Below are 26,396 nucleotides of genomic sequence, written 5' to 3' on the forward strand. Positions count from 1 at the left end.
TAGACCAGTCTCTGCATTCTTTAAATCAGCATCTTTGATGCAAAATATTTTCCATAAGCTGTGCTTTTAGCTAAGTGAAAGGAAAGAGAGAGAGAGGCAGGGCAAGATCCATGCTGTGTGTAGAGTGTAATAAACATTTTGACTAAATATGAAGGAGTTCATGAATGAAAAAGTGTCAAGCAGTTGGATGCAGCTCAGATCATTTTGATCAGGATCTTCTAAAGTGGTGGATAATGGCTTTTCTGTTGTTGTATGGAGGGACATTTTGTTGAGTAACCACACCACTGCATACAGAGAATGAAATCACCACATTCTTATCAACGTATGAAAGAACCTGACCTTCACTTGTCAGTGAATGGGATAGTTTCCATATTGTGCCCACATATTTCCTGTCATCATCATCATGTTCAACAACAACAACATCACCACACACACACACACACACACACACACACACACACACTCTTCCACCACCACTGCCGTTTAACATTCCAATAAGTTTCTGTTGACACTCATCCTGTGCATACACAATGCTGCACCCATTGGATACAAATAAATCTCATTCCAAATGTCCTCAAAAAATGGTTAACAAGCTACTAAGCAAATTTTTTTATCTCTGCAGTACTATCCTTATGATTTATTCTTTCAAATGTTACAGGTGTCACAATTGTGGAATTTTTTACTTTAGTTGGCACAACAGTAGCTCAATCTTCGTGTGTAGTGGATTACAGAGCACCCGTACATGCCTGCTCCAACGTGTAGTACGATTTAAAAGTTGAAAGAAAATTTTCAAACCACGTATTGCTCATCACGAATCTGACAATGGAAAACCCTGGATGGAATGTAACAATATTAAGAAAAAGATAGTTGTTACTCTCCATATAGTGGAAATGCTGAGTTGCAGATAGGCACAACAAAAAGTCTGACAGAAAAATGAGTTTCGGCCAACAAGGCCTTTGTCGGAGGTAGACACACACTCACACAACTCACACACACATGATCACAGTCTCTGGCTGCTGAGGCCAGACTGCGAGCAGCAGTGCATTGATGGGAGATACAACTGGGTGGTGGGAGTAGGGAGGAGGCTGGCATGGGGAGGGATAGCAGGGTAGGGGTGGCTGACTGTGAAATGCTGCTTGTGGGAGTATAGAGGGACAAAGTGGAGAGAGGATAGGACAGCTAGGTGCAGTCGGGAGGTTACACAAAGGGTGGGGGAGGGTTACCAGAAAAGTAGAGAGGAAAGAAGACTGTGGGTGCGTTGGTGGAATAGACTGTGTAGTGCTGGAATGGAAACAGGAAAGGGGCTAAGACTAATGAAGGTTGAGGCCAGGAGGGTTATGAGAATGTAGGACGTATTGCAGGAAGAGTTCCCACCTGCACAGTTCATAGGTGGTGGTGGTGGTGGTGGTGGTGGTGGTGGTGGTGGTGGTGGTGGGGGTGGGAAGGATCCAGATAGCACAGGCTGTGAAACAGTTATTGAAATGAAGAATATTGTGGTGGGCAGTGTGGTCAGCAATGGGGTGGTCCAGCTGTTTCTTGGTGACAGTTTGTCAGTGGCCATTTATGCAGACAGACAGCTTGTTGGTTGTCATGCCCACATAGAACATAGCACAGTGGTTGCAGTTTATCTTGTAGAACACATGACTGGTTTCACAGGTAGCCCTGCCTTTGATGGGATAGGTGATGCTTGTGACTGGGCTGGAGTAGGTGGTGGTGGAAGGATGTATGGGACAGGTCTTGCATCTAGGTCTATTACAGGATATGAGCCGTGGAGCAAGGGGTTGTGTAGGGATGCATGAGGATATTGTGTATGTTCGGTGGATGGCAGAATACCACTCTGGGAGGGGTGGGAACGATGTTGGGTAGAATAATCATCATTTCAAGGCATGACGAGAGGTGGTCGAAACCCTCACAGAGAACGCGATTCCATTGCTCCAGTCCTGGGCGGTACTGAGTCATGAGGGAAGGCCCCTCTGTGGCCAGACAGTGGGACTTAGGGAAGTGGTGGGTGACTGGAGAGATAAGGCATGGGAGATCTGTTTTTCTACAAGGCTGGGAAGATAATTACAGTCTGTGAAGACCTCAATGAGAGCCTCAGTATATTTTGAGAGGATTCACTCGTCACTACAAATGCAATAGTCACAAGTAGCTAGGATGTATGGAAGGGACTTCTTGGTACGGATGGATTGGTGCTGTCAAAGTGGATGTATTGCTGGTGGTTGGTAGGTGTATATGGAGGGAGGTACTGATGTAGCAATCTTTGAGGGTGAAGGTCAACACCGAGAAAGGTGGCTTGTTGGGTTGAGTAGGGCCAGGTGAAGCAAGTGGGGGAGGAGGTGTTGAGGTTCTGGAGGAATGTGAATGTGTTATCCTCACCCTCAGTCCATATGAAAATATCATCAAAGAAACTGAATCAGGTGAGGGGTTTGGGATTCTGGGTGTTTAGGAAGGACCCCTCTAGAGATGGCCCATGAATAGATTGTCATAGGATGGTGCCATACGAGTGCCCATAGGTGTACCCTGGATTTGTTTGTGGGTAATGCCTTCAAAGGAGAAGTAATTGTGGGTGAAGACATAGTTGGTCATAGTGATCAGGAAGGTGGTTATAGGTTTGGAATCCATTGGGTACTGTGAAAGATAGTGTTCAATAGCGTTAAGGCCATGGGCAGTAAGGATGTTTGTGTAAAGGGAGATGCTATCAATAGTGAGGAGTAGGGCACCCCGTGGTAAAGGAACAGGAACTGTGGAGAATCAGTGGAGGAAATGTTTGGCATCTTTATGTATAGGAGGATAGGTTTTGGATAATAGGCTGAAGTGTTGGTCTACAAGAGCAGAGTGTGTCTCGGTGGGGCACAGTAACCCGCCACAATCTTGTGTCCTTGGTGGTTGGGTTTATGGACTTTAGGAAGCATGTAGAGGTAAAAGTGTGGGGAGTGTTAAGGGTGAGGAGCGAGATATACTCCAGGAAGAGGTTCTGGGATGGGCCTCTAATCCTGATACCCTTGTCAGAACCTCTCCCTGTAGTCTATCTCACCTCTTAACCTTACCACTCCCCGCACTCCTACCTTCTACATACTTCCTGAAGTCCAGAAACCCAATCACACAGGACACACCATTGTGGGTCGTTACTGTGTCCCCACTGAGAGAATCTCTGCTCTCGTAGACCCAACATCTTCAGCCTATTACCTGCAACCTACCCTCCTATAAAAGAGATGCTAAACATTATCTCCACTGATCCTCCACAGTTCCTGTTCTTTACCACATGGTGCCCTGCTCATCACTATTGATACCACCTCCTTTAACACTAACATGCGTAATGCCCTTGGCCTTACTGATATTTAATGCTACTTTTCCCAATGCCCAATGGATTCCAATCCTACAACCTCCTTCCAGATTGCCATGACCAACTATATCCTCACCCACAATTACTTCTCCTTTGAAGGCGTTACCCACGAACAAATCCATGGTGCAGCTATGGGCTCTTGTATGGTACTATCCTGTGCTAACTTATTCTTGGATCATCTAGAGGAATCCTTCCTAAGCACCCAGAATCCCTAACCCCTCACTGGTTCAGATTCATTCATGACATCTTCATGATCTGGATTAAGTGTGAGGACACCCTATCCACACTCCTCCAGAATCTCACACCTTCTCCCCCATTCACTTCATCTGCTCCTACTCAAGCCAAGAATCCACCTTACCTCAATACCTCCATCCATCTCAAACCTACCAACCACAGGCAATACCTGCACTTCGACAGCAGCCACCCATTCCATACCAAGAAGTCCTTGCCATACGGCCTAGCTACCCTTGGCCGTCGCATCTGTAGTGATGAGCAGTCGCTCTCAAAATACACCGAGGGTCTCACTGACGCCTTCACAGATGACAATTACACTCCCAACTATGTACAAAAACAGATCTCCCATGCCTTATCTTTCCAGTCACTCACCACCTCCCAAAGACCCTCTGTCTGGCCACAGATGAGCATTCCCCTCGTGACTCAGTACCACCCAGGACTGGAGCAACTGAATCACATTCTCTGCCAGGGTTTTGACTATGTCTTATCCTGCCCTGAAATGAAGAATGTCCCATCCACTATCCATCCCATCCCTCCCGCAGTGGTGTTGTGCCGCTCACCCAACCTACATAATATCCTCGAACATCCCTACACAAGTCCTGCTCCCAACCCCTTGCCCCATGGTTCATATCCTTGTAACAGACAACTGGTTACTCCAGTGCAGTCACAAGCATCACCTATCCCATGAAAGGCAGGGCTACCTGTGAAACCAGTCATGTGATCAACAAGCTAAGCTGCAACCACTGTGCAACTGGACTCACATTACAAAAATAAAAGTACAAAATGGCAGCAGTACACTTCAGTACTGAAGATCATTTAATTTTGTCTAGGCAAGTTACAACTTGTACTTGAAACTGTACCATGCTTAAAGCTAGACTAACTCAGGGTCTAATTGAAGAATGACTGCAAGAAGAGATAGCATTAGTATCTATAACATTTCAATTTATTCTATTAAGACTGTGATAAAATGGAAGTTAATGACATTGCCCTACATTGGGTGCCAAAAATGAAGTAAAACTGTAAACTGAAATGATAATGGCCCCACATTGTAAAGATGTTGGGTGGCAAAAATGTCCAGAATTTCAATTAATAAAGGCTTGGAGAATTTTACATTTTTTAATAATTATATAAAACTTGTCAATGCTAACAAACATTGGATCTGATTTGACTGGATATAGACACAACTCAGTAACTTGGCATGTATGGGGGATTATCCACTTTACCTCATCACAGTACAGAATTGGTATTACGATACTTGCTAGCTCAGGTGGCTGGTGTGATGTTGGTGTGACGTGTCAATCTCCGTGAATCTCTCATGGTGTGACATGGCTGTTGGTTCACAGCTGGCAGCTTTCATCTTCATGTCCAGTGGCTTTGGAGGTGATGCTTAGAGCAACTTAACGCCTTCCTCATTTGGTATTTCCTGCGTAATCATTCTCTAGGTAAAAAACTGCCCACTGGCTGATGCAGTGTTATTGTCCTCGCCTTACTGGCCCCCAAAATGCATGCGGCATCTATTTGTGTGCAGTAATTAGACCACAGGGGCAACATGCATGATACATTTGATAGTTGAGATCAGACAATGCAAACATTGTCAGATGCCTAAAGATTCAAGAAGTAGACCCCAGTAAGACCAACTGACACAGAATGAAAAATGAGGATGTAACAAAGGACGATAGACATCAAAATGAATACAGGCGTCAGCCAAAGTCTGAAAACTGAGTATAAAATAGGGTGACATGCCTTCAGAAGATGAAGTCAGAATGCTTTATGCTAAACAATGTGCGAATTGCATAGAATGATGTGTGAGAATCTCCAGAAAGTGTCTGTTGTGTGACATGTATCTCAGAATGCATTCTCATAGGTCTCCGAATGCTCTCCGAATCAGTCCCACAGTGCTGACTCTGGATGATCTCCAAAAAACTTTTGTGTGCCAGGCTCCTCTGTAAACTAACAGTGCTCCACCCCCACATACCCCCAACTTGTGTCTGACTTCTCTGACTGATTATTTGTAAAGAGCCCCACAAGGAACATGCACATAAAGTCAGAAATTGTACTTCTGACAGCAGGCTTAAGGCAATATGTAATGTAGTGAAACGAGAGACTGGACAACCAGCCACAAAACAACACAATTTCACTATTGAACTGAATGGAAGGGCTATAAATGGTGAGTCACAGACAGCAAATGCGTTTAATAATCATTTCTAAAATATAGTACAAAGGATAGGGATAAACAGTTCAAGAGCAAAATCACAGCAATATGTTGGAAATGTGCCTTTCACAAAATTCAGTCTTATGAATGTATCTGAAATTAAGAATATTATACATTCTCTTAAAAATAAAAGCTCGCCTGGTTTTGATGATATTTCCTGTAGAGTACTAAAAATTTGTTCCCGTGTAATATGCCCAGTCTTACCTGAAATATGTAATGCATCACTAACTCAAGGCATTTTTCCAGAGACATTGAAATACGCCATTGTTCAACTTCTCTGAAAGAAAAGTGATAAGATAGATGCCAATAACTGCCGACCTGTTTCGCTTTTGACATCCTTTTCCAAAATTTTTGAGGAGGAGATGTATTCTAGAATGGTATCTCACTTCAGCAACAATAGAACGTTTGGGTTTCTGAAGGGTTGCTCTACCGAGAATGCCATTTACATGTTCACTCACCAGATTTTACAAACATTAAAAAATAAAATAGTGCTGGTTGGTATTTTCTGCAACCTCTCTAAGGCATTTGACTGTGTGAATCATAATATTCTACCGAATAAATTGACATTTTATGGGATTGATGGTATAGTCTACCAAAAGAATGCAGAAAATTATACTTGGTGATTAAATCAATATAGTCCAGGGACATAATTCTGACTGGGAGGAATCACAAATGGCATTCCCCAAGGTTCATCTCTGGTCCACATCTGTTCCTCATATATGTAAACAATCTTCCATCTAGTATACAATAAGCAGAATTAGTTCTTTTTGCAGACAACACTAGTATTGTAATCAGTCCAAACATATGTACAGAAACAGAAGAAATGGTAAACAAACTTCTTAAAAGTAAAATTGACTGGTTTTCTGTGAATGAATGGTCTCATCCTCAATTTTAAAAAGACACAACATATTCAGTTATCTACATCTAGAGGTACTACACCATTGATAAGTGTAACTTACAGTGAGAAAATAATAAACAGGGCAGAATCTTTAAAATTCTTAGGAGTTCATATTGATGAGAAAATAGATTGGAAAAACACATTTTGGAACTCCTGAAGCAACTTAGTTCAGCCACAGTTGCGGATGAGAATCATTGCGAATCTTGGGGAGAGAGAAGTCAGAAAGTTGACATATTTTGCATATTTTCATTCAATAATGTCGTGTGGAATAATGTTCCAGGGTAGCTCGTCTTTAAGAAAAAAAAGTTTTCTTTGTGCAAAAATGTGCTGTAAGAATAATATGTGATGCTCACCCATGATCATCTTGTAGGCATCTGTTTCAGGAGTTGGGCATTCTGACTACTGCTTCGCAGTATATTTATTCCCTCATGAAGTTTCTTGTAAATAATGCGCTTTAGTTCAGAAGGAACATTGAGGTACAAAATTACAATACCATAAAGAAAAATGACATTCATTACTCCACATTAAGGATGTCTTTAGAAAAAAAAAGGGGGCGGGTGCATAATGGTGCAACAAAAATTTTTGATCACTTACTCTATGATATAAAATGTCTGACAGACAGCAAATTAAAATTTGATGAAAAAAATGAAGTTTCTCCTTGACAACTTTTATTCTGCAGAAGAATTTCTTTTACTGTTTTTGTGTAATGCATAGAAAGTTGGTGGAAGGAATTGCTAACTGACATCTGTATATCTTTTTTTCATTTTGTAGGAAAAGAAACCTTAGAAATGTCACAGAATGTAACTGTATGTACAAATTAATTTGTGATGTAAATGTAAAAGACTCAATTCAGATTGTAATGAACTATTGTGCAAAATGATTCATGTAACATGTAACTAACTAACTAACTAACTAACTTTCGAGGATGCTCCTCCTCGACAGTTCTGTTGACAGTTCTGTTCACTTCCCCCACTATGTCATTCAGAGAGTTGAATCCTGTTGTGTCATCTTTGTCATTGGTCAGCTCAGGTTGCAATGTCACCCAGTGAATGATCAGTCAAACTGTACGTATCTGTCTTTTGTAGCTTTCTGGAAAGTCTCGTGATATCCAGATCCGTGCACATAACCTGCTGTCGGCCTCTGTGGCCACCTGCTCCAGGTTATTAGAAGACATGTATCTTTTCATCTCTGGTGCATGCCAGCTGTAGCTCATGCTGCCCAGGAAAGAACCATTGACAATCTGTGTGCTAGTGACCATTTGCCGGTCTGGCTAAACCTTTCAGACAGATTAGTGCCTCAAAGAAAGGCGCACAGATGGATATTCAGCAAGGGTTTTGGACACAGTGCAACCAGCTTAATGTTTTCAAACATTGCAATTTCATACAGGGTTGGCTGAATCATATTGGCAGCATGATTTCACAGTCTTCATACCACGAAAGAGGACAGCTTTTCTTTGATGGAGTAAATAGTACAACTTCACTAAAGGGAACAGGCAGATATCCCTGTGAGGTGACTCTTCAGTTTCTAACAGTGTATTTGTTGACTGAACAGTCCATGGGCGTACTGCCAATTCATAGTGTCAAGCAGGCACAATATTTTGGCGATCAGTCGCCATTGTCAGGTGCGCTGACAAACTGACCTCCTGAGGGCACGTGGCCGACTAATATACCCTGCCTCTGCGAGGTGCTCTGTCTGCAGTCTGCAACCATGAAAGTGCGTCGGCATCTCCTAGATACTAATGTCAGCGGCTGTGATAGCAGTGATGTAACTCCTCTGCCCGCCCTCATCGTCAAGTCGTTTTGTGTGTTGAGGGTCTTCTTAATAAAACTTAGCACTGGTTCCCAGGCCTTACTAAGATTATGGTCGCAATCTTGGTTGATGAGATTGGCCCTAATGGATATTTCTATGGCCTCTTTAACATCAGTGTCCCAGTATTTGGAATCTGTGCCAGGATTGTGGTATGTTCACACTCCATTGCATGATTCTTCGGCAAATGGTGCTCTGTGACCGCCGACTTGTTGGTTTACATCAGTCAAGTGTGCCTCTGGTGTTCTCAGCAGTGATCTTCGACGGTGTGCACTGTCTGTCGAATATATGTAGTCCAACATTGACATGGAAGCTGGTATATGCCAGCCTTCCACAAACTGATATAATGCTTGATGCTTCCCAGTAATTCTTAAGTTTTATTGGGTGTGCAGAAGACAGTTTTTACTTGGTGCTTCTTCAGTATGTGTCCAATTTTACTCAATAGTGTGCCAGTGTACCGTATAAAGGCAGTGGCTGCCCCTGTCTCCATGACTTCCTCCATCTCTACAGGATGTACCATTGTGGTAAGTTGGAGAGCAGACTCAATCTGCCATTCTGGGTAATCATTTTTTAGGAATACAGTTCTGAGGTGTTCCAGTTCCTGGGGCAGACTCTCTGTGTCTGAAATGGTGTGTACCCTGAGTACTAGTGTTTTTAGTACCCTGCTCCTCTGTGAAGGGTGGTTACAGATGTCTGCATGCAAATAAATATCAGTGTGTGTGTGTTGTCTTCTGATAAACACTGTGGCCCTGGCTGCCATCAGCTGTATGGCAGACTCACTGCATCTGAATTGGTGTACACTCTGTGTTCTAGTGTTTTTAGTACTCCATTCCTCTGCAAAGGGTTGTGGCAGCCGACTGCATCCAAATACAGGTCACTGTGCGTTTTCTTCCGTTAGACACTGTGGCCCAAGATTCAACAGAGACTGGCTTTCAATAATTGTGCTCCTGACAACAATGGCAGAGCTAACCATCGAAAGCTTGAGCGTTTTATTGGAATTGACACGGCTTCAAAACCAAGAAGACTTTGTCCAGTCATGCTACTGCGAAAGACTCCAAGGACACACATCTTTCGTCTATGGTGATGACATAATGCACAGTAGTAGACTGTTGGAAAAACCGTGTGCAAAAAGAAATCACATCTGCTGAGTTCTTTAGCATTTTTGCAATGCTGCTGGGACAAGGAGGTAATTCCTCATTTTGCAGTAGTTCAGCACCACATCTGAACTGCTGCAGTGGACAGAATTTTGAAGAGGACAAGTCATGCCATAGTGAGAAAGCAGATACGGCAGACAAGATATGAGCTGGATTTTAATGCCAGAAACCTGTCTCCATTCGATTAGAAGTGGGTAGACATAGCCATGGCAGCTTAACAGGCATAACAGCGAGCTAGTTTGTGCAAGACAATGTCTAAGTAATGTAACAAGTTTGAATGCTTAACTCACAGAGGAATTGATGTGGTAAATTGTAAGACCCACAGAACAGTTGTTAATCTCTCCAAACAAGCACTCGACAATGGTTCTGTGACAGCATTGGGTAAGCCTTAATTTTTCACCAGTCCTGCGATGTCTGCCAATTTTGGGGATTATTAGTGAAATACAGCAGTGCATTCAGCATCTCTCACATGACACAGTTGAGGACATCAGACTAACTGCCAGCCATGGACACAGTTGAGGACATCAGACTAACTACCAGCCATATTTTGTAGAAAGGTAAGTGACCGAAATCAAATAACAGCCAGGAGGAACAATGTGGCTTATGCTTATTGCGTGAGAACGATGACTTGTTTGTCTTGGCCAGCCAACAAAGGAAATGCTGCCGTGATTCTGAACTGAAGACTACCACCTGAAGGTGCTGAATTTATTAGATGATGATGCGTACCAGACGCTTAGTCAAGATCTGACACAGGCCGTAGTCAGGAAGACAGGAAAGTTATTGAAGGAATCTGATTTACCAGATGAAGTGGTGAAGAAATAAATGCCTTTGCGCTGCCAGTCCTCCCAGGCTTGTACCGAGCGAGGTGGCGCAGTGGTTAGACACTGGACTCGCATTCGGGAGGACGACGGTTCAATCCCGCGTCCGGCCACCCTGATTTAGGTTTTCCGTGATTTCCCTAAATCATTCCAGGCAAATGCCGGAATGGTTCCTTTGAAAGGGCACAGCCGACTTCCTTCCCCGTCCTTCCCTAATCCAATGAGACCGATGACCTCGCTGTCTGGTCTCCTTCCCCAAACAACCCAACCCAACCCTCCCAGGCTTTATGGACTGCCGATACATAAGGAACATTTTCCTCTTAGGCCCATTGCTAGTACAATTAGCTCACCCACCTACAGACTGGCAAAGCATCATGCAGGAAACTGAGTCATTGTGAACACTATGTTGCAAACTCGCAGACATTTGTTGAAATGCTCAAGAAAATGAAAAAAGGTCAAAACGATGTAATGGTTGGTTTGGACGTGGTGTCACTTTTTACGATGTTCCAGTACAAAACATGCTGTACCTTTTGGCCCAACAGTTTCCATCTGGAATCGTCAAGTTGTTCCATCATGTTCTAATGACAACGTACTTCTTGTACCATGACAAATATTATGAAATGATGGATGGCACAGCAATGGGCTCACCACTGTCTCCTGCAGTCGCGAATTTCTTTCAGAGCACTTTGATAAGCAGGCTCTGAACGCCGCGGTATCACATCCATCTTGCTTCCTCAGGTATGTCGATGATACCTTCCTGAATGGCCTCACGGTGAAAATACACTGCAACAGTTCATGGATCACATGAACAGTGTCCATCCCAACATTAAATTTACCATCAAGATGGAAAAGGATGGCAAGCTACCGTTCTTAGATGGTTTAGTCGAGCGGGAGGCAGGAAGATGGCTGGGTCATTCAGTGTACTGGAAACTGACGCACACTGATTGATATTTGAATGCTTTCAGTTTTCACAGCCCTGTACACAAGAAAGCAGTCCTAAACACATTAATACTCACAGCCAAAGTTATTTCTGATGATGACCACATACAGTCTGAATTGCAGTATTTGAGGCATGTGTTCAGGAAGAATGGCTACAGCAAAAGAGAAATTGCAGATGCTTTTAGGTGTCATCGAAGAAGGACGCCTTGTGAATTGGTAAAAGAAGCCAAGCCGACAGCTTTCCTGCCTTACTGTGGGATGACGAGTAGTAAGTTTGGACATCTGCAGCAGAGACATGGATTGAGACCAGTGTTCCGGCCCACCCCCAAAATGTGAGAAGTTGTGCCCTGTTAAAGATGACGTAGCTCATTGTGTGCCCAGTGCGTATGGTGTCCCTTGCAAGTGCGGCAGCAACTATATAGGCCAGACAATTCGCACAGTTGCGGAGTGTTGTACCGAGAACAAGAGACACATTAAGCAAAGGGAGTGTGACAAGTCAGCCATAGCTGAGCATTGCCTGAAAAACAGACACAAAATACAGTCTGAGAACACAAGACTCTTGGCTCATATGTGAAACATTCTGAGACTCAGCTATAAAAGAGGGGCTGAGATTAGAATGAACCTCAACAGTTTCAACAGAGACCAGGGCTACACACTGAGTAGGGCATGGGGGCGGGCTTTGGATGTCAAAAGGAAGCAATGATGGACATTTTATGCTTGTAGGGGAGGGGGGGGGGGGGGTGAAGCAGCAGCAGTTACAGGCCCTCTCTGATTGCTGCCAGTGGCCATAATTGTAGGTATATAAGTGGGAAGTAGTGTCAGTCCCGGCAGTCAGTAATTTTACTCATGACGATGATGGCAGAGGTAGCCATCGAAAGCTCAAGCATTTTATTGGAATTGACGTGGCTTGAAAACCGAGAAGATTTTATCCAGCTCTTCTCTTGACCATGATGTCCAGGAATGGTAATCTTCATTCTGCTTTGGTCTCCATATTGAATTTGATGTTGGGACTTATAGAGTTCGAATGTGTAAGAAACTCGAGGAGTTTACCCCTTCTGTAGAGCCAGATGATGAATGTGTCATTCACGTAATGGAAAAACACATGGGTTTCAATTTGGATGACGCCAGGTCTTCCTTGTTAAAGTACTCCATTTACAAATTTGCGATCACAGGCAAGAGTGGGCTGCACATTGTGACTCTTGTTTGTTCATAGTATTCTCCATCAAACAAAAAAATCTCAGGTCCCAAATACCCGCTTTCTTTCTGCTGGTAGTGTTAGACTACAGTACCTGAGAGAGTGCCTGAGACCACTGGCTTACATGTGAACAAAAACAACGCCACTGTTGTTCTTCCCCTCAAAGACTACATTGAGAAGATGGACAGCCGGTTACATGAAGACTCCTACTGGAAGATAAACATTGACCCCACAAAGAAGGTGGAGAACAAGACCAGGGCTCTTCTCAAGGACACAGATTTACCAGAGGCTGTTGCCTATCAACTCTTACTTCAAGGGCCTGTACTGCCAAGAGTTTATGGACTCCCTAAAGTTCACAAAGATGGGGAGAGTTGTGCCCCATAGTCAGCAACACTAGAGCACCTGGATATTTGCTGGCAAAATACCTTATGGAAATACTAAGCTCTTATGTGGGTAAACGCACTCATCTTATACGCAGTTCTGTGAATTTTGTAAAATGCCTCTAAAACTTCATGATAAAAGAGTCAGGTACCCTGGCGGGTTTTGATGTTCCGTTATTGAGCAGTGTATCTCTAAAAGAGTCACTAGAGCTTATTGGTCAGAAATTTGATGAGAAGGCCACTTATCATTTCAGGCATATCCTGACTCCAAGTATTTTCTTTTTTATGGAAAATACTACGAACCGATGTAATAAGTTGCAATGGGTAGCACACACTCCTCTGTGGTAGCAAATTTGTATAAGGAGTACTTAGAGAAGGAAGCCCTGGCATCATACAAATGGGAACTCATGTGTTTTTCCATTACGTGGATGACATGTTTGTCAATTAGCCCCATGGAAGGGACAAACTCCTAGACTTAATTACGCATTTGAACTCCATACATCCCAATATCAAATCCACTATTGCGATTGAAGCAGAAGGAAGATAACCGTTTGTAGACATCATGGTCAAGAAGAGCTGAGACAAATCTGGGTCATGATGTGTATTGGAAGAAAATGCACACTGACCTGTATTTGCATGCAGACAGCTCCCACCAGCCTTTGCAGAGGAATGGGATACTAAAAACACTAGTACACAGGGTGTACACCATTTCAGATGCAGAGAGTCTGCTCCAGAGCTGATGGCACCGTGGGCCACGGTGTGTATTGGAAAGAAATTCACAATGAGCTGTATTTGCTTGCAGACAGCTGTGACCATCCTTTGCGGAAGAGAATGGCAGATCAGTTGTGCTCCCCGTCCCACCACAACAGTATGACTCCGAGACAGAAGAAGTCATGGAGGAAGGGGCAGCCACTGCTTTTATACTGTACACAGGTGCACTATTGGGAAGAATGGGATGCATGTTGCAGAAGCACCAAGTGAAAACTGCCTTTTGCCCTCCAAATAAAACACGAGCATTATTGGGAAGTGTCAAAGATGATCTCAGTTTCCAAAAGGGTGGTGTATAGCAGATTGCATATCAATGTAGGAAAACATATATTAGACAAACACTGCACACTGTCAAAGATCATTGCTGAGAACGCCAGAGGCACCTTGACTGACATATACCAGCAAGTCAGCAGTCAAAGAGCACCGTTTGCCCAGAATCATGCAATGGAATACGAATGTCCCAGGATCGTAGCACAGACTTCCAAATACTGGGACAACATCATTAGAGAGGCCATAGAAATTCACAACACAGATGACCTCATCAATCGAGATTGCGACTATAACCTTAGCAAGGCTTGGGAACCGGCGCCGAGTTTAATTAAGAGTACACTTGACAACCAAAATGATCTGCCGACCAAGGTGGACAGAAAACTTGTGCCAATGATATCACAGGTGCCGACACTAGCATCTCCAGGATTGCTGAACCCGACCACAGGCGTACACCGCAGATGGAGTGGCTCGAGGGGGCAGGGGATATTAGTTGGGCTACGCTCTCAGGAGCTCAGTTTGCAATGCATCTGACAATGGAGACATATCTGATTGCCAAAAGAAAAGCAAAATGAGATTGTGGCGTCAAGTCTTGATCTCAGTTAACCATTGCACCTAACAGACATACATGGGTACCCTTTAAGAGCTGAACGGAGACATAAGAGTTTCCATATATATATATTTGATATTGTGAAAAATGCAAACCACAGCCCCCCCCCCCCCCCCCCCAACAAATAAAGGTGGATACGGGCACCATCCTATAAGCCTATAAGGAAAAAATACATCACGTACATCACGATGTGTAGGCTACGCATTGATCATATCAGGCTGACTCATGAATTTATCTGTAAAATAAGGTGTATCTCAGTTTCAGTGTGGTTTCTACATGACAATGCCTCATACCTTGTTGATTGTACTACCTGGCCATGAGGAATGAAATGGAAGTTGGGCACTTTCTTACATGTTGTATCCACAGAAGATGAAAGAAATGTCACACAAAACTGCATCATGAGGGGAAAATGGATTCTGCAGTAAACTTTAACAGTCTCCTAGTTCTGTGCCATTGTTGGGGGTGGACATGGAGGCTGATCTGCTTCCTGCAGTTTTAGCATTGAGCAGCAACCACTGTTACTTGCCCTCAGGGGCTCAGCATTTGTTTTCTTAGTATGTGCTTGGCGATCCTGGGATTCCTGAGCTGGGGACTGGTAAGTGTCGCCAGTCCTCTGTCAGTGTAAGCTCTGGGCATGCTTCAGCGACCACCATGTGGCACGGCGGTGGAGCGTTGTGTGTCTCAGGGAACGGAGATCTAGACTTTACTGCCCAGATTGCGAGGATGGAATAAACCGCTGCTGGGCTGCTGGAAGGTACCAACACCCAGTCTAACAAGAGAACTTGTGCAGCCAGTCCTCGTGATTCAGTGAGTAGTAACAGAAATCATGCTGTTTCGCAGAATGTGTTTCACATAGTTAAAAGAAAAGAGGGGAGTTTTGAAAAAGTATCACCATATTACATACAGAATTGACATTGAAAGGCTTAGAAGGCATTGCAGGCACCTTAAAATCTGTTAAGTGCTTGCGCAATGGAACCCTGTTTGTTGAAACATCCAGCTCCCAACAAGTCAAGAACCTTCAGAAAGCTCAATACCTCGGGGAGTATGCGATAGAAACTGAATTGCACAACACCTTGAACTACAGCAAAGGTGTTGTGACTTGCGGTGATCTAATTGAGATTCCCTGATAAAAACTGAAAGCCGAATGGTCCTGGGAAGGCGTTGTCAACGTGTAACACGTTATGAAACAGGTAGATGGCGATCTCGTAAAATCAGACTCATTTATCATTACTTTTAACACACTACCAAAGCAGGCAGGTTTCCTACATTTCAGTGTATGACCTTATTACCCAAATCCAGTGTTTTAAATGCCAGCACTTTGGGCACACTACTCTTGGTTGTAAAGGAGAAGTCACTTGTGGGAAATGTGCTAAAGCTGCCCATGAGGGAATTGGTTGATCCTCTCCTCCGGAGTGTGTCAACTGCTCTGGGGATCATCCTGTGTGGAGCAGGGACTGCAGAGTTTTCCTTGAGGAATGGAAGATGCAGGAGATCAAAACGACAAAGCGCATCCCTTATGGTGAAGCCAAGAAGATATACAAGTCCACGCAGCCACCTATATTCACTGCCTCATTTTCTTCTGTTTTGAAATGGTCAGTCTTGTAAACTGATGACATTACACAAACAGAGGTTGCTACTGGCAGCACTAGCACCTGTGTTTGTCAATGCACTTGTGCTGCTGCAGTTGCTTTGAATCCTGTCCCCCTCCCCGAACCTCAGAAAAGGCCTTGGTTGCTGCCATCGTGGACCTTCCTGCCCCTCCACATATCAAGTCTTGTGCACCGTCCAGTGCTGATACCCCCCTACCACTTCTGAGGTTGTGGCTCCAAAGCCACCTCAGACCAAAAAATTGAAATCAAAGTGCCGCTGAAGGAGACAAGAGGTACCCAGTCCGATGATGTCGATGTCATTCTGTCTGACATCTGTCTCGAACCTTCTTCTGAGGCGATGAAGGCTGATGTTGGACTGGGGAAATCATATTGACCTAAAACGGAGCCTTCACCCATTGTGGGCTCCTCTCTCTGACAGGAAGTCAGAATGAAGGTACTACCACCCTGTTAGATGACTCCCATTATACAGTGGAACATGAATGGATTCAGGTCACATGTGGAGGAATTGAAACTCCTAGCATAGCAATGCCCCCTGGGCTTGTGTTTACAGGGAACACCTTTAAAAGCATCTGATGCTCCTATACTATGGGGCTATACACTATATCGCAAACATGACTTGACTGGGGAAAGTGCTAAAGGGGGGTCACCGTGTTTGTCAATAATGGGCACCACTCCTCTGCTCTCCCCCTGGATACTGACCTGCAAGCAGTTGCAGCTGAAATTCGTGCACATTGAAGGCTTACAGTTTGCTCTGTTCCACTAGATGAAGTTGACTCTGAGGCTGTCACAGATCTTATGGAACAACACCCCTAACCATTTCTTCTCCTGGGAGACTTCAATGTTCATCATGTCCTGTGGGGCTCAATCTCTACTTGCACTTGGGGTCAAGTGTTGGAGAGCTTCCTGACTGAGAGCTGTGTATCCTAAACACTGGTACTCTGATATATTTCTGTGCTGCTACCGGGTCATTTTCAGCCATTGACCTCTCTCTCTGCTCTCCAGCACTCACCGACTCTGTTCACTGGGAGGTCATTGATGACCTACATTCCAGTGACCACTTCCCCATCCTCATTCACCTACTGGATGATGTGTTGCTGTAACAGAAGCCACCAACATGAATGACTGACAGGGCTAACTGGATGCTGTTCAGACAATTGGCTGTGTTTGAACACTGTGACACCATCCAGGAATGGGGGGATCACATCATGCATGTGATCCATCACGTTGCTGATGTATCCATACCAAAGTCTTTCAGCCCTCTTAAGAGGCAACCTGTACCTTGGTCGACAGACGAGTGCCATTCAGCCATCTGGGACAAGCGTGCAGCTCTTAGACAGTTTAAATGCCGCCCAACAGTGGACAATCTCACTGCCTTTCGAATCGCAAGAGCCAAGGCTAATCGGGTCATTAAAGAGAGCAAAAAATGATCATGGCTAGAGTTCCTGGACTCCATCAACCATTCCACTTGTTCCCCAAAAGTATGGGGAGCCATCCAAAGGATTTCCAGTAAACATAGCCATTTACCGATAGCAGTAGTGCTGAAACAGGAGTGCCTCCAAACAGCACCCAGAGACATTGCTCAGATGCTGGCCAAGCATTTTGCACAAACTACTGCGAATGCAAGCCAGGATCTGGTTTTCATTGCTAGCATGCAACTGTAGAAAGGGAAAAGTTGAACTCCCCTTTTTCCATGTGGAAACTCAAATCGGCTCTGACTGACACTTAAGACACTGCTCCCGGCACGACCACTTCCGGTACTGCATGCATCGACATTTGCCGGCAGAATCAAAGGAAATCCTCCTCAAATGTTTTAATCTAATGTGGCAAACAGGCAACTTCCCCAATTCGTGGAGAGAGGCATTTCTGATCCCTATCCTCAAACCAGGAAAGGACAGCCCATGTCCCAGTAGTTATCGGAGCATCGCCTTAACGAACCATGTAGAAAAGACCACGGAGCAAATGGTTAACCATCGTCTGGTCTGGTTGTTAGAGACCAGGAAATTCCTTAGCCACTCTCAGTGTGAATTCCAAAGATTTCGGTCCACTTTTGACAACCTGACCCTCCTAGAGGTGGCCATTCAGCAGGCTTTCCTCCATAAGCATCACTGTATTGGCATTTTCTTCAATATAATTAAGGTATACGATACTACTTGGAGACACAGTATTCGTGCATAACAACATCAATGGGGCTTTCATTGCCACCTCTCCATCTTCATAGGGTTTCCCTGTCTCAGTGATATTTTAGGACCTGAGATGGTGACACGCAGTCTGATCTATTTGAGCAGGAGAATGGTGTCCCACAGGGCAGTGTTTTAAGTGTTATCCTCTTTGCTATAGCCATCAACAGTATCACGTCTATGGTAAGCAGTACTGTACAGTGCTCCTTATTTGTGGATGATTTTGCTGTTTTCTGTTCCACCTCCAGTGTTGCAATGGCAGCCGTAGTTGGAACTTACAGTGCGGAGGTTAGAGGAGTGGGCTGCAAAGACAGGTTTTCAGTTTTCTGCAGTAAGAGTGAGTGTGTGTGTGTGTGTGTGTGTGTGTGTGTGTGTGTGTGTGTTCATTTTAATCATTCTCATCATCTTTTTAATTTGTCTGCCTTGAATATGGGAGACACCATCCTACATTCTAGAGACACAGAGCAGTTTCTGGGCATCATTTCTGACTCGTGATCGTCGTGGTTGCCACAACTGCGAGACCTGAAAGCCAGAACCTTGAAGGCACTGAACATCACAAACTGCCTCAGTAACAGGACTTGGGCAGTGGATAGGGTGCATCTCCTCCAGATTTGGTGTATAGGTCAGTGAGGCCCTCTTATTTGAGGATCATTGATGCTGTCCATCATGAGGGGGATTTGACTGGCCACGGGTGCCTGTCGTACCATTCTCGTGCCCAGCCTCTGTGCTGAGGCGTGAGGAACCGCCACTTATCATCCGGCACCAGCTCCTCATGGTGAGTCAGGCGCGTAAGTTCCTGGCAACTCCAACTTCACCCGCACTCCCTACTGTTGCTCATCAACCTCTGGAGTGCCTTTTTTTCTAACTGTCTATGAGTCACAATGCCATTTGAGATCTGGGTGCAGCCTGTGCTGGAGTGACTCGGTGCAGAGCCAGTACAACCCGAAATCCAGGGTTTTTTTTGTTGTCTGCCGCCCTGGTTACTGACGAGGCTCATAGTGATTATAGATTTGGTGCAGTACAGGAGAGATAGCACTCATGCTTCCATTTTTAATGTGATGTTTTGTAACATTTTATCTGAGCACCACAACCATGTAGCTGTTTCAACAGATGGGTCTAAGCAGGGGGCCTCCGTTGGTTGCTCTGTCATTTTCCCCGATCATTTTCTCAAGTTTAGACTGCCTCTAAAATTTCCTATCTTCGACATAGAATTTTATGCACTCTTGCAGGTGCTGGAGCAGATGAGATGTTCTACCAATGTTCAATTTCTCGTCTGTTCAGATTTCTGAGCACCCTTCACTCTCTCCAGCATTTGTACCCAGCAGATAAAGTAACCCAGACTATCCAGAATGCCCTCCTCCAACTACAGCGACTGCGGAAGGAGGTGTCTTTCTGCTAGGTACCAGGGCATGTGGGAACTGTGGGGAACGAAAGGGCGGATCGAGCAGCCGAGGGGCGTGTCGTGATCCTCAGGTATTTCAGTGTGCTATACCCCTGCAGGCTATCACCTCGCTGTTGAGGTATAAAGTCCTGTGTCGACGGGAAGAGGAGTGGCTGGAAGTGACTGACGATAAGCTCCTTGTTGTAAGGCCCACAACTTGGCCGTGGCATAATTCCTTCCAGCCACAATGATGGGACGAGGTCCTCCGTACTCGTCTTCACATTGGCCACAGTCCTGTGACGCATGGATTCTTACTCCAGCGAGAGGACCCTCCAATATGTGGTGCTTGTGGCATGCAGATCACGATGCATCACATTTTAGTGGACTGCATTTTATTTGCAAACCAGTGGACTGCGACGGATTTGCCAGCGAATCTGCAGTCTATTTTATGTAATGATCAGACGAATTTGGTTCAAGTTTTTAATGTTTTGTGAACTGTCCAACATTTTTAACAAGATTTAAGGGAGATGTTTTAATTTGTCAACAGGGTGGCTGGCTCCCGCAAGTTTTTTGTAAGTGGTCAGCCAGTCACATATCCCTGTGCTTTTCTTTTAGCCCGTCTGTGTTTTGTTTTCTCTGTGTTTTAATTTCTAGATTAGCACTCTTCACTCCTAACTGGTTTTAGTGCATGTGAGATAGTGTGACTGTGTGGTCATTTTGAGTGTATGAGAGTGCAACAATTTTAGTCCCTCTCCACATTTGTTTGTCTTAATAAATGTAAGGGCACTGATTGACCCCCGCCATTGGGCACCTACAAGATCCAAAAAGAGACGCGCGCGCCTTATTACTTAATATGATAGTCTGACACTGAGCCACCTCCCAGATTGAGAAATATTGAAAACGATTAGTTTGTAAGAGAACGTTAATGTAAGCAGCATAAAAATTGCAAGATAGTGAGTGATCACAGACAGAAGAAACTGCAGCAGATAGTTAACCACTAAAGGAAATAACTAAATAAAGTTCATCTGACTAAAATAAGTATCTTTACAATGACTAGAGGTAATAGAGGGAAATGATACAGTTAGTTATTACAATTAGCTAACACCATTTCTCTCTATTCCCTCTAGTCATTGTAAAGGTATTTTTTTTTGTAAATAAATAATTTATTGATTATTTTTGTTACTGATAGTTATTTTTGTATTTTTATTTGTTTTCAGCCCTTTTCCACAACAACTGCATGTATTTAGCTCATCATCTTCTAACACTTGGCCACAGTTACAGAGACAGGCTACCAAAAGTTCTGGGAAGCCATTTTGTAACATTTGTTGACCAGGTACCTAAACTACGTGAACTGGGAGGCACTGTATTCCTTAAATACATGCAGAGCCAACGAAAACAGATTCTGGAGATTCTCAGAAGCTCAGGTACGTTTTGTACTTTTTTGCATAGGCAGTGGTGTTGCAGTGATTTCAAATACTAAGAAATAGTGCGAGGTAAAATAAGTGCTGGGAAATATGTCTTCGCAAAATATGTGGTGTTGGAAATTTTTTTGAAAATTTAGCAGAAAATTTACCATTACTGCTTTTCATATGGATCAAAGCACAGATTTGAGTAATTATGCAGTCTACTGAGAATGAAAATTATGGCTCAGCTTAGATAAAACACACAGTTACCAAAGAAGGGAAAAGCATTTCCTCTACTGAGGAATGATGCAGTCAACTGAGAATGAATATTATGGCTCACCTTAGATAAAACACACACTTACAAAAGAAGGGAAAAGCGTGTTTAGGAAGAATTCCTCTATAAAGCCCATGAATAGCTGGGCTTAAGTTGGTGCCATACTAGTATCCAGAGGCATACCCTGGGTTTGTTTGTGGGTAATGCCTTCAAAGGAGAAGTAGTTGTGGGTGAGGACGTAGTTGATCATGGTGACTAGGAAGGAGGTTGTTGGTTTGGAATCCGTCTGGCATTGGCAAAGGTAGTGTTCAATAGTGGTAAGGCCATGGGCATTAGGGATATTAGTGTAAAGGGAGGTGGCATAAATAATGATGAGCAGAACACCTTGTGGTAAAGGGACAGAAACTGTGGAGAGTCAGTGGAGGAAATGTTTGTGATCTTTTATATAGGAGGGAACTGGTCCCAGTGGGGTGTCCTGGGTGGTTGGGTTTATGGACTTTAGGAAGCATGTAGAAGGTAGAAGTTCGGGGAGTGGTTGGGGTAAGGAGTGAGATGGACTCGGGGGAGAGGTTCTGGGATGGGCCTAAGGATTTGAGGAGAGACTGGAGTATTAAATATACAGGGTGTCCCAGCTATCTTGTCTACCCAAAATATCTCTGGAACAATAACAGCTATTGGAAAACGACTTTCACCGGTATCAATGTAGGGCTGGGGCCCATGAATGTACATATTTGGAAACATTCTAAAACGAAAGCATATGTGTTTTTTAACACAAACTTATCTTTTTTTAAATGGACCTCCTATATTTTTTCTTCAGCAATCCATAGCATGACAAAGCACATACACAGTGGCGTTGATTGCATCGCAGTATTCCCATTACATCCCGAGATATTGAGACGCGAAGTTGAAGCTTGAAACACCCGACATGCGCTGCTAGCGCACGTCCTGAGGGTCAGGCGTGAACCCCATGCTGCCCGTAATCGCGATGTGATTGACATGTGTAATCAAACCTCCATACTTATCAAGAGGTCCAAAATGAATAATACGGTCTGTGCCATCCACTCTCATAAGCACATAATGGTTTCCCTCTTGCATGTTTTACGTATCTACGTACACAATATGAACCAGTACCGATCGGTGTACACCTGTCAGGTTGTCTTATTTATCCTGCACACCCAAAATAAGGTTTATCTAATGCGTTATATGACCCATTGTGCCTGTCGCGCAGGGCCTGACTACCTAGTCAAGTGTCCAACGTAGTTCCCACTACTGCCACAGTTACCACTTCGCCTTGTTTATGATTTGCGACCCATGCAAACTCCTGTACTCCACCACCCTCCGAGCATCCCATTTGTTGTTGCTTTGGCGTGCAGTACACCGCTTGCCAGTGTAGTCATGCATCAGAGTAATCTAGTGACGGCACGGAGGTAGTACACATTGTGAATAAACGTGTTGTGGAACTTATACTGTACAGTATAATGTACACACATGAAGATATAGTAGAAATGCTGCTGATCTATGGAGAATGTACGTTGACGGGAAATACGTTATGAGATTGCTTGTTTGTTGATAGTACTGTTAGCAAACATTATGATTATTATGTTAATATGTCTGTTTTCTACCCTACTCTACATACTTGTACTGTACCCTGTTGTAAGTGGACGAAATGCTGTTCAGGCAGAACGACTGTACAGAAGACGATTCCCTGACAAGCCATCGCCTTAGCACCGGATGTTTGGTCGTCTCACATCTCGTCTATGTGAAACGGGAAGCTTAAATCCAAGACCTCGACATTGTCCTAGAACACGCACAGATGAACGTGCTGAAGTTGCTGTGCTCGCTACCATAGCTTTGAATCCTCAAATCTGCACATGCCAAATTGAACATGAAGTTGGTGTGTCGAAATCAAGTGCACAGCGTATTTTTAAACGTCATAAATTTCATCCTTACCAGGATCTTCATGGAAATGACTTCCGCAATAGGGTAACATTTTGTCGGTGGGCTCAGCAAAAACTTCTGACTAATTCAAATTTTTTTGCAGATGTTCTCTTTACCGACGAGGCATCATTCTCCAACAAAGGAATTGTCAATATGAGGAATATGCATTATTGGTCCGTAGACAATCCAAAATGGCTCCGTCAGGTAGAGCATCAACGTTCGTGGAAAGTTAATGTTTGGTGTGGGATTATTGGAGATACCATTATCGGACCTTTCTTTATAAATAGCAGACAATACTCCAGATTTATACGACACAATCTTCCTGTTCTCTTGGACACCGTACATCTGAACCGGAGAATGGTCATGTGGTATCAGCATGACGGATGCCCTGCACATAACGCCTTACGAGCACGACGACTTCTGAACCGTAAGTTCCCTGGTAGGTGGATTGGACGAGGTGGCCCAGTTAGGTGGCCTGCCCGATCTCCAGACCTTACACCGCTGGATTATTTTCTTTGGGGAGTAGTGAAGGATGCTGTTTACCAACATGAACCAACAACACCAGAGGACATGAAGCAACACATTATTGATGCTTGTACAGCCATCAAAGAGGAAACAGTAGCACGAAGTAGCGCATCCTTCATCCACAGAGTGACCCTATGTATGCAAGCCAATGGGCATCACTTTGAGCGTGAAATGTGAACGCTATGTTTAGTATGTAGTGCTGGTATCACAGTGGAAGTTTCTACAAAGGGCCATTTTACCCAGTGATGTTAAGAAACATTTGTTTGCAACAATTTGTCATTTAACGCATTAGATAAACATAACATTGATAATTATGTGATAATAAAACTAATTGGTCAAACATGTTTACATTCATCTTCTATGTCCTACCTGAACTTCCCAAATCAAAAGATTTTTACCTAGACAACGGTAAAACTTTTAGTTCACTTACTCGTTTCACTAAAAACATCAACATGAATTTTGCTATTATGAGTGAATGATTAACTGTCACTTGCGCTAGATCTACAGTAAAGTAAAGTTTTAACATTGAACGGCAATACCTTTTTAGTAACGGATTAACAATAAGCGAAGTTAACTTTGTGACTAACGTTGCAGTACACAGATATGTTACAGAACCGCATCACCCCTAGCCTATGGGATAAATACCTGCTGGAATGTACGACGTTAATGCAGGATGGCAGCAGGCCGTATTATTTGTTTCGGACCTCTTGATAAGTATGGAAGTGTGATTACGCATGTCAATCACATCGCGATTACGGGCAGCATTGGGTTCACGCCTGAGCCTCAGGACGTGCGCTAGCAGCGCATGTCGGGTGTTTTAAGCGTCAACTTCGCGTCTCAATATCTCGGGATGTAATGGGAATATTGCGATGCAATCAACGCCATTGTGTATGTGCTTGGTCATGCTATGGATTGCTGAAGAAAAAATATAGGAGGTCCATTTTAAAAAAAAACATAAGTTTGTGTTAAAAAACACATATGCTTTCGTTTTAGAATGTTTCCAAATATGTACATTCATGGGCCCCAGCCCTACATTGATACCGGTGAAAGTCGTTTTCCAATAGCTGTTATTGTTCCAGAGATATTTTGGGTGGAGAAGATAGCTGGGACACCCTGTATATTATATTTTTCATACTCCAGTCCCTCCTCAAATCCATAGGCCCATCCCAGAACCTCTCCCCGGAGTCCATGTCTCTCCTCATCCTTACCACTCCCCACACTCCTACCCTTTACATGCTTCCTAAAGTCCATGAACCCAACCACCCAGGATGCCTCATCGTGGCCAGTTACTGTGCTCCCAAAGAGAGAATCTCTACTCTGATAGACCAGCACCTTCAGCCTGTTACCCAGAACCTAATCTCCTATGAAATATTTCTAAGTATTTGGTCACTGATTTGTAAAATTCTGTGTGTGTTGATCGCATATACTTAGAAACATTTTTAGCATGAGGATCTGAATATTTCATGTCAGGTGACTTCATCTAAACTTTATAACTGTTCTGCAGTTAACTTTGATGGTGATATGCAATTAGACTATCGTCAGTTTACAGTTATGGAACTTCAACTTTTGACTTGTGCTAAAGCCACATTTAATAATTTAACTGATTTTCTGATGTTTATGCAATCACTTGATGCTAGTTAGCCTATTTAAACATTCTCACAGACAGATATTATTTCAGTAATAAATGATTGAGAGTCATGAGAAGTGACACTTCGTTTTCTGCAAATGAACTCTGTTGTAGATTATAATACCATGAGAAGTGAATGTTATTTCACTGTAAATTCCTGCCTGCGTACACTGAATGTGTGACTAAATTTATTTAGGTTTAATGCATTATATAGTGTTGATTGGCTCCTGGATAGTAACAAAGCTAGCTTTTTTGAAATCCAATCACGCGTTATGTAGACCATAACACTACAGTGTGTTGTAGTGCTTCTTAAAGTTTTGTTTACACAGAAGCATATGGGGGTTCACAAGTAGTTATTTGGTGGAAGCAACTGTGTCTGACTCCGCCAATTGTCAGTCATTTGTCATCAGGGATCAGCAAGAAGAGTAGAGGGAACATTTCATTTACATTCCTAATATTATCCATGAGGTCACATGCAACTATCAAAATCCGCCACAGGAGAATTCAAAACTGATTTTAACTGTCATCTATAGTTTATTTGTTAATCCATATGACACTCAATCACAATTCCCTATACCATTACTCTAACTCTTCTGGATGTCCCCATTATACAGCCAGTCTCATTGTTAGAAAAGAAGTAAATGTGTGAGAGACATACTTGCTCTCCTGTCAACTAAAATTCGGATCCAGTGCTTTATGATAGTATGCCCACAATCAGAAAGAACTGCCTCAAACTGCCAACAAACGCCAAATATTCTGGTGATGATTATGTTGTCGACCTTTTTTTTTAAAACTCCCCACCCCCCCTACAAACTATGGACCTTGCTGAGGTGGGAT

General features: G+C 43.6%; 1 protein-coding gene across 2 annotated transcripts in view; it reads left to right on the plus strand.

Annotated features, from left to right (window-relative positions):
• The window catches only part of LOC124802950 (centromere/kinetochore protein zw10 homolog), a 209,946-nt gene that overhangs the window by 115,392 nt on the left and 68,158 nt on the right, over nucleotides 1–26,396 (plus strand). For both annotated transcript variants that reach the window (XM_047264039.1, XM_047264040.1), the window contains exon 7: nucleotides 21,010–21,216. In XM_047264039.1, the coding sequence (XP_047119995.1) occupies nucleotides 21,010–21,216 (207 nt within the window). The remainder of the gene's footprint in view (nucleotides 1–21,009; nucleotides 21,217–26,396) is intronic.

This window comes from Schistocerca piceifrons, chromosome 6, assembly GCF_021461385.2.
Source record: "Schistocerca piceifrons isolate TAMUIC-IGC-003096 chromosome 6, iqSchPice1.1, whole genome shotgun sequence".
Classification (NCBI taxonomy): Eukaryota; Metazoa; Arthropoda; class Insecta; order Orthoptera; family Acrididae; genus Schistocerca; species Schistocerca piceifrons.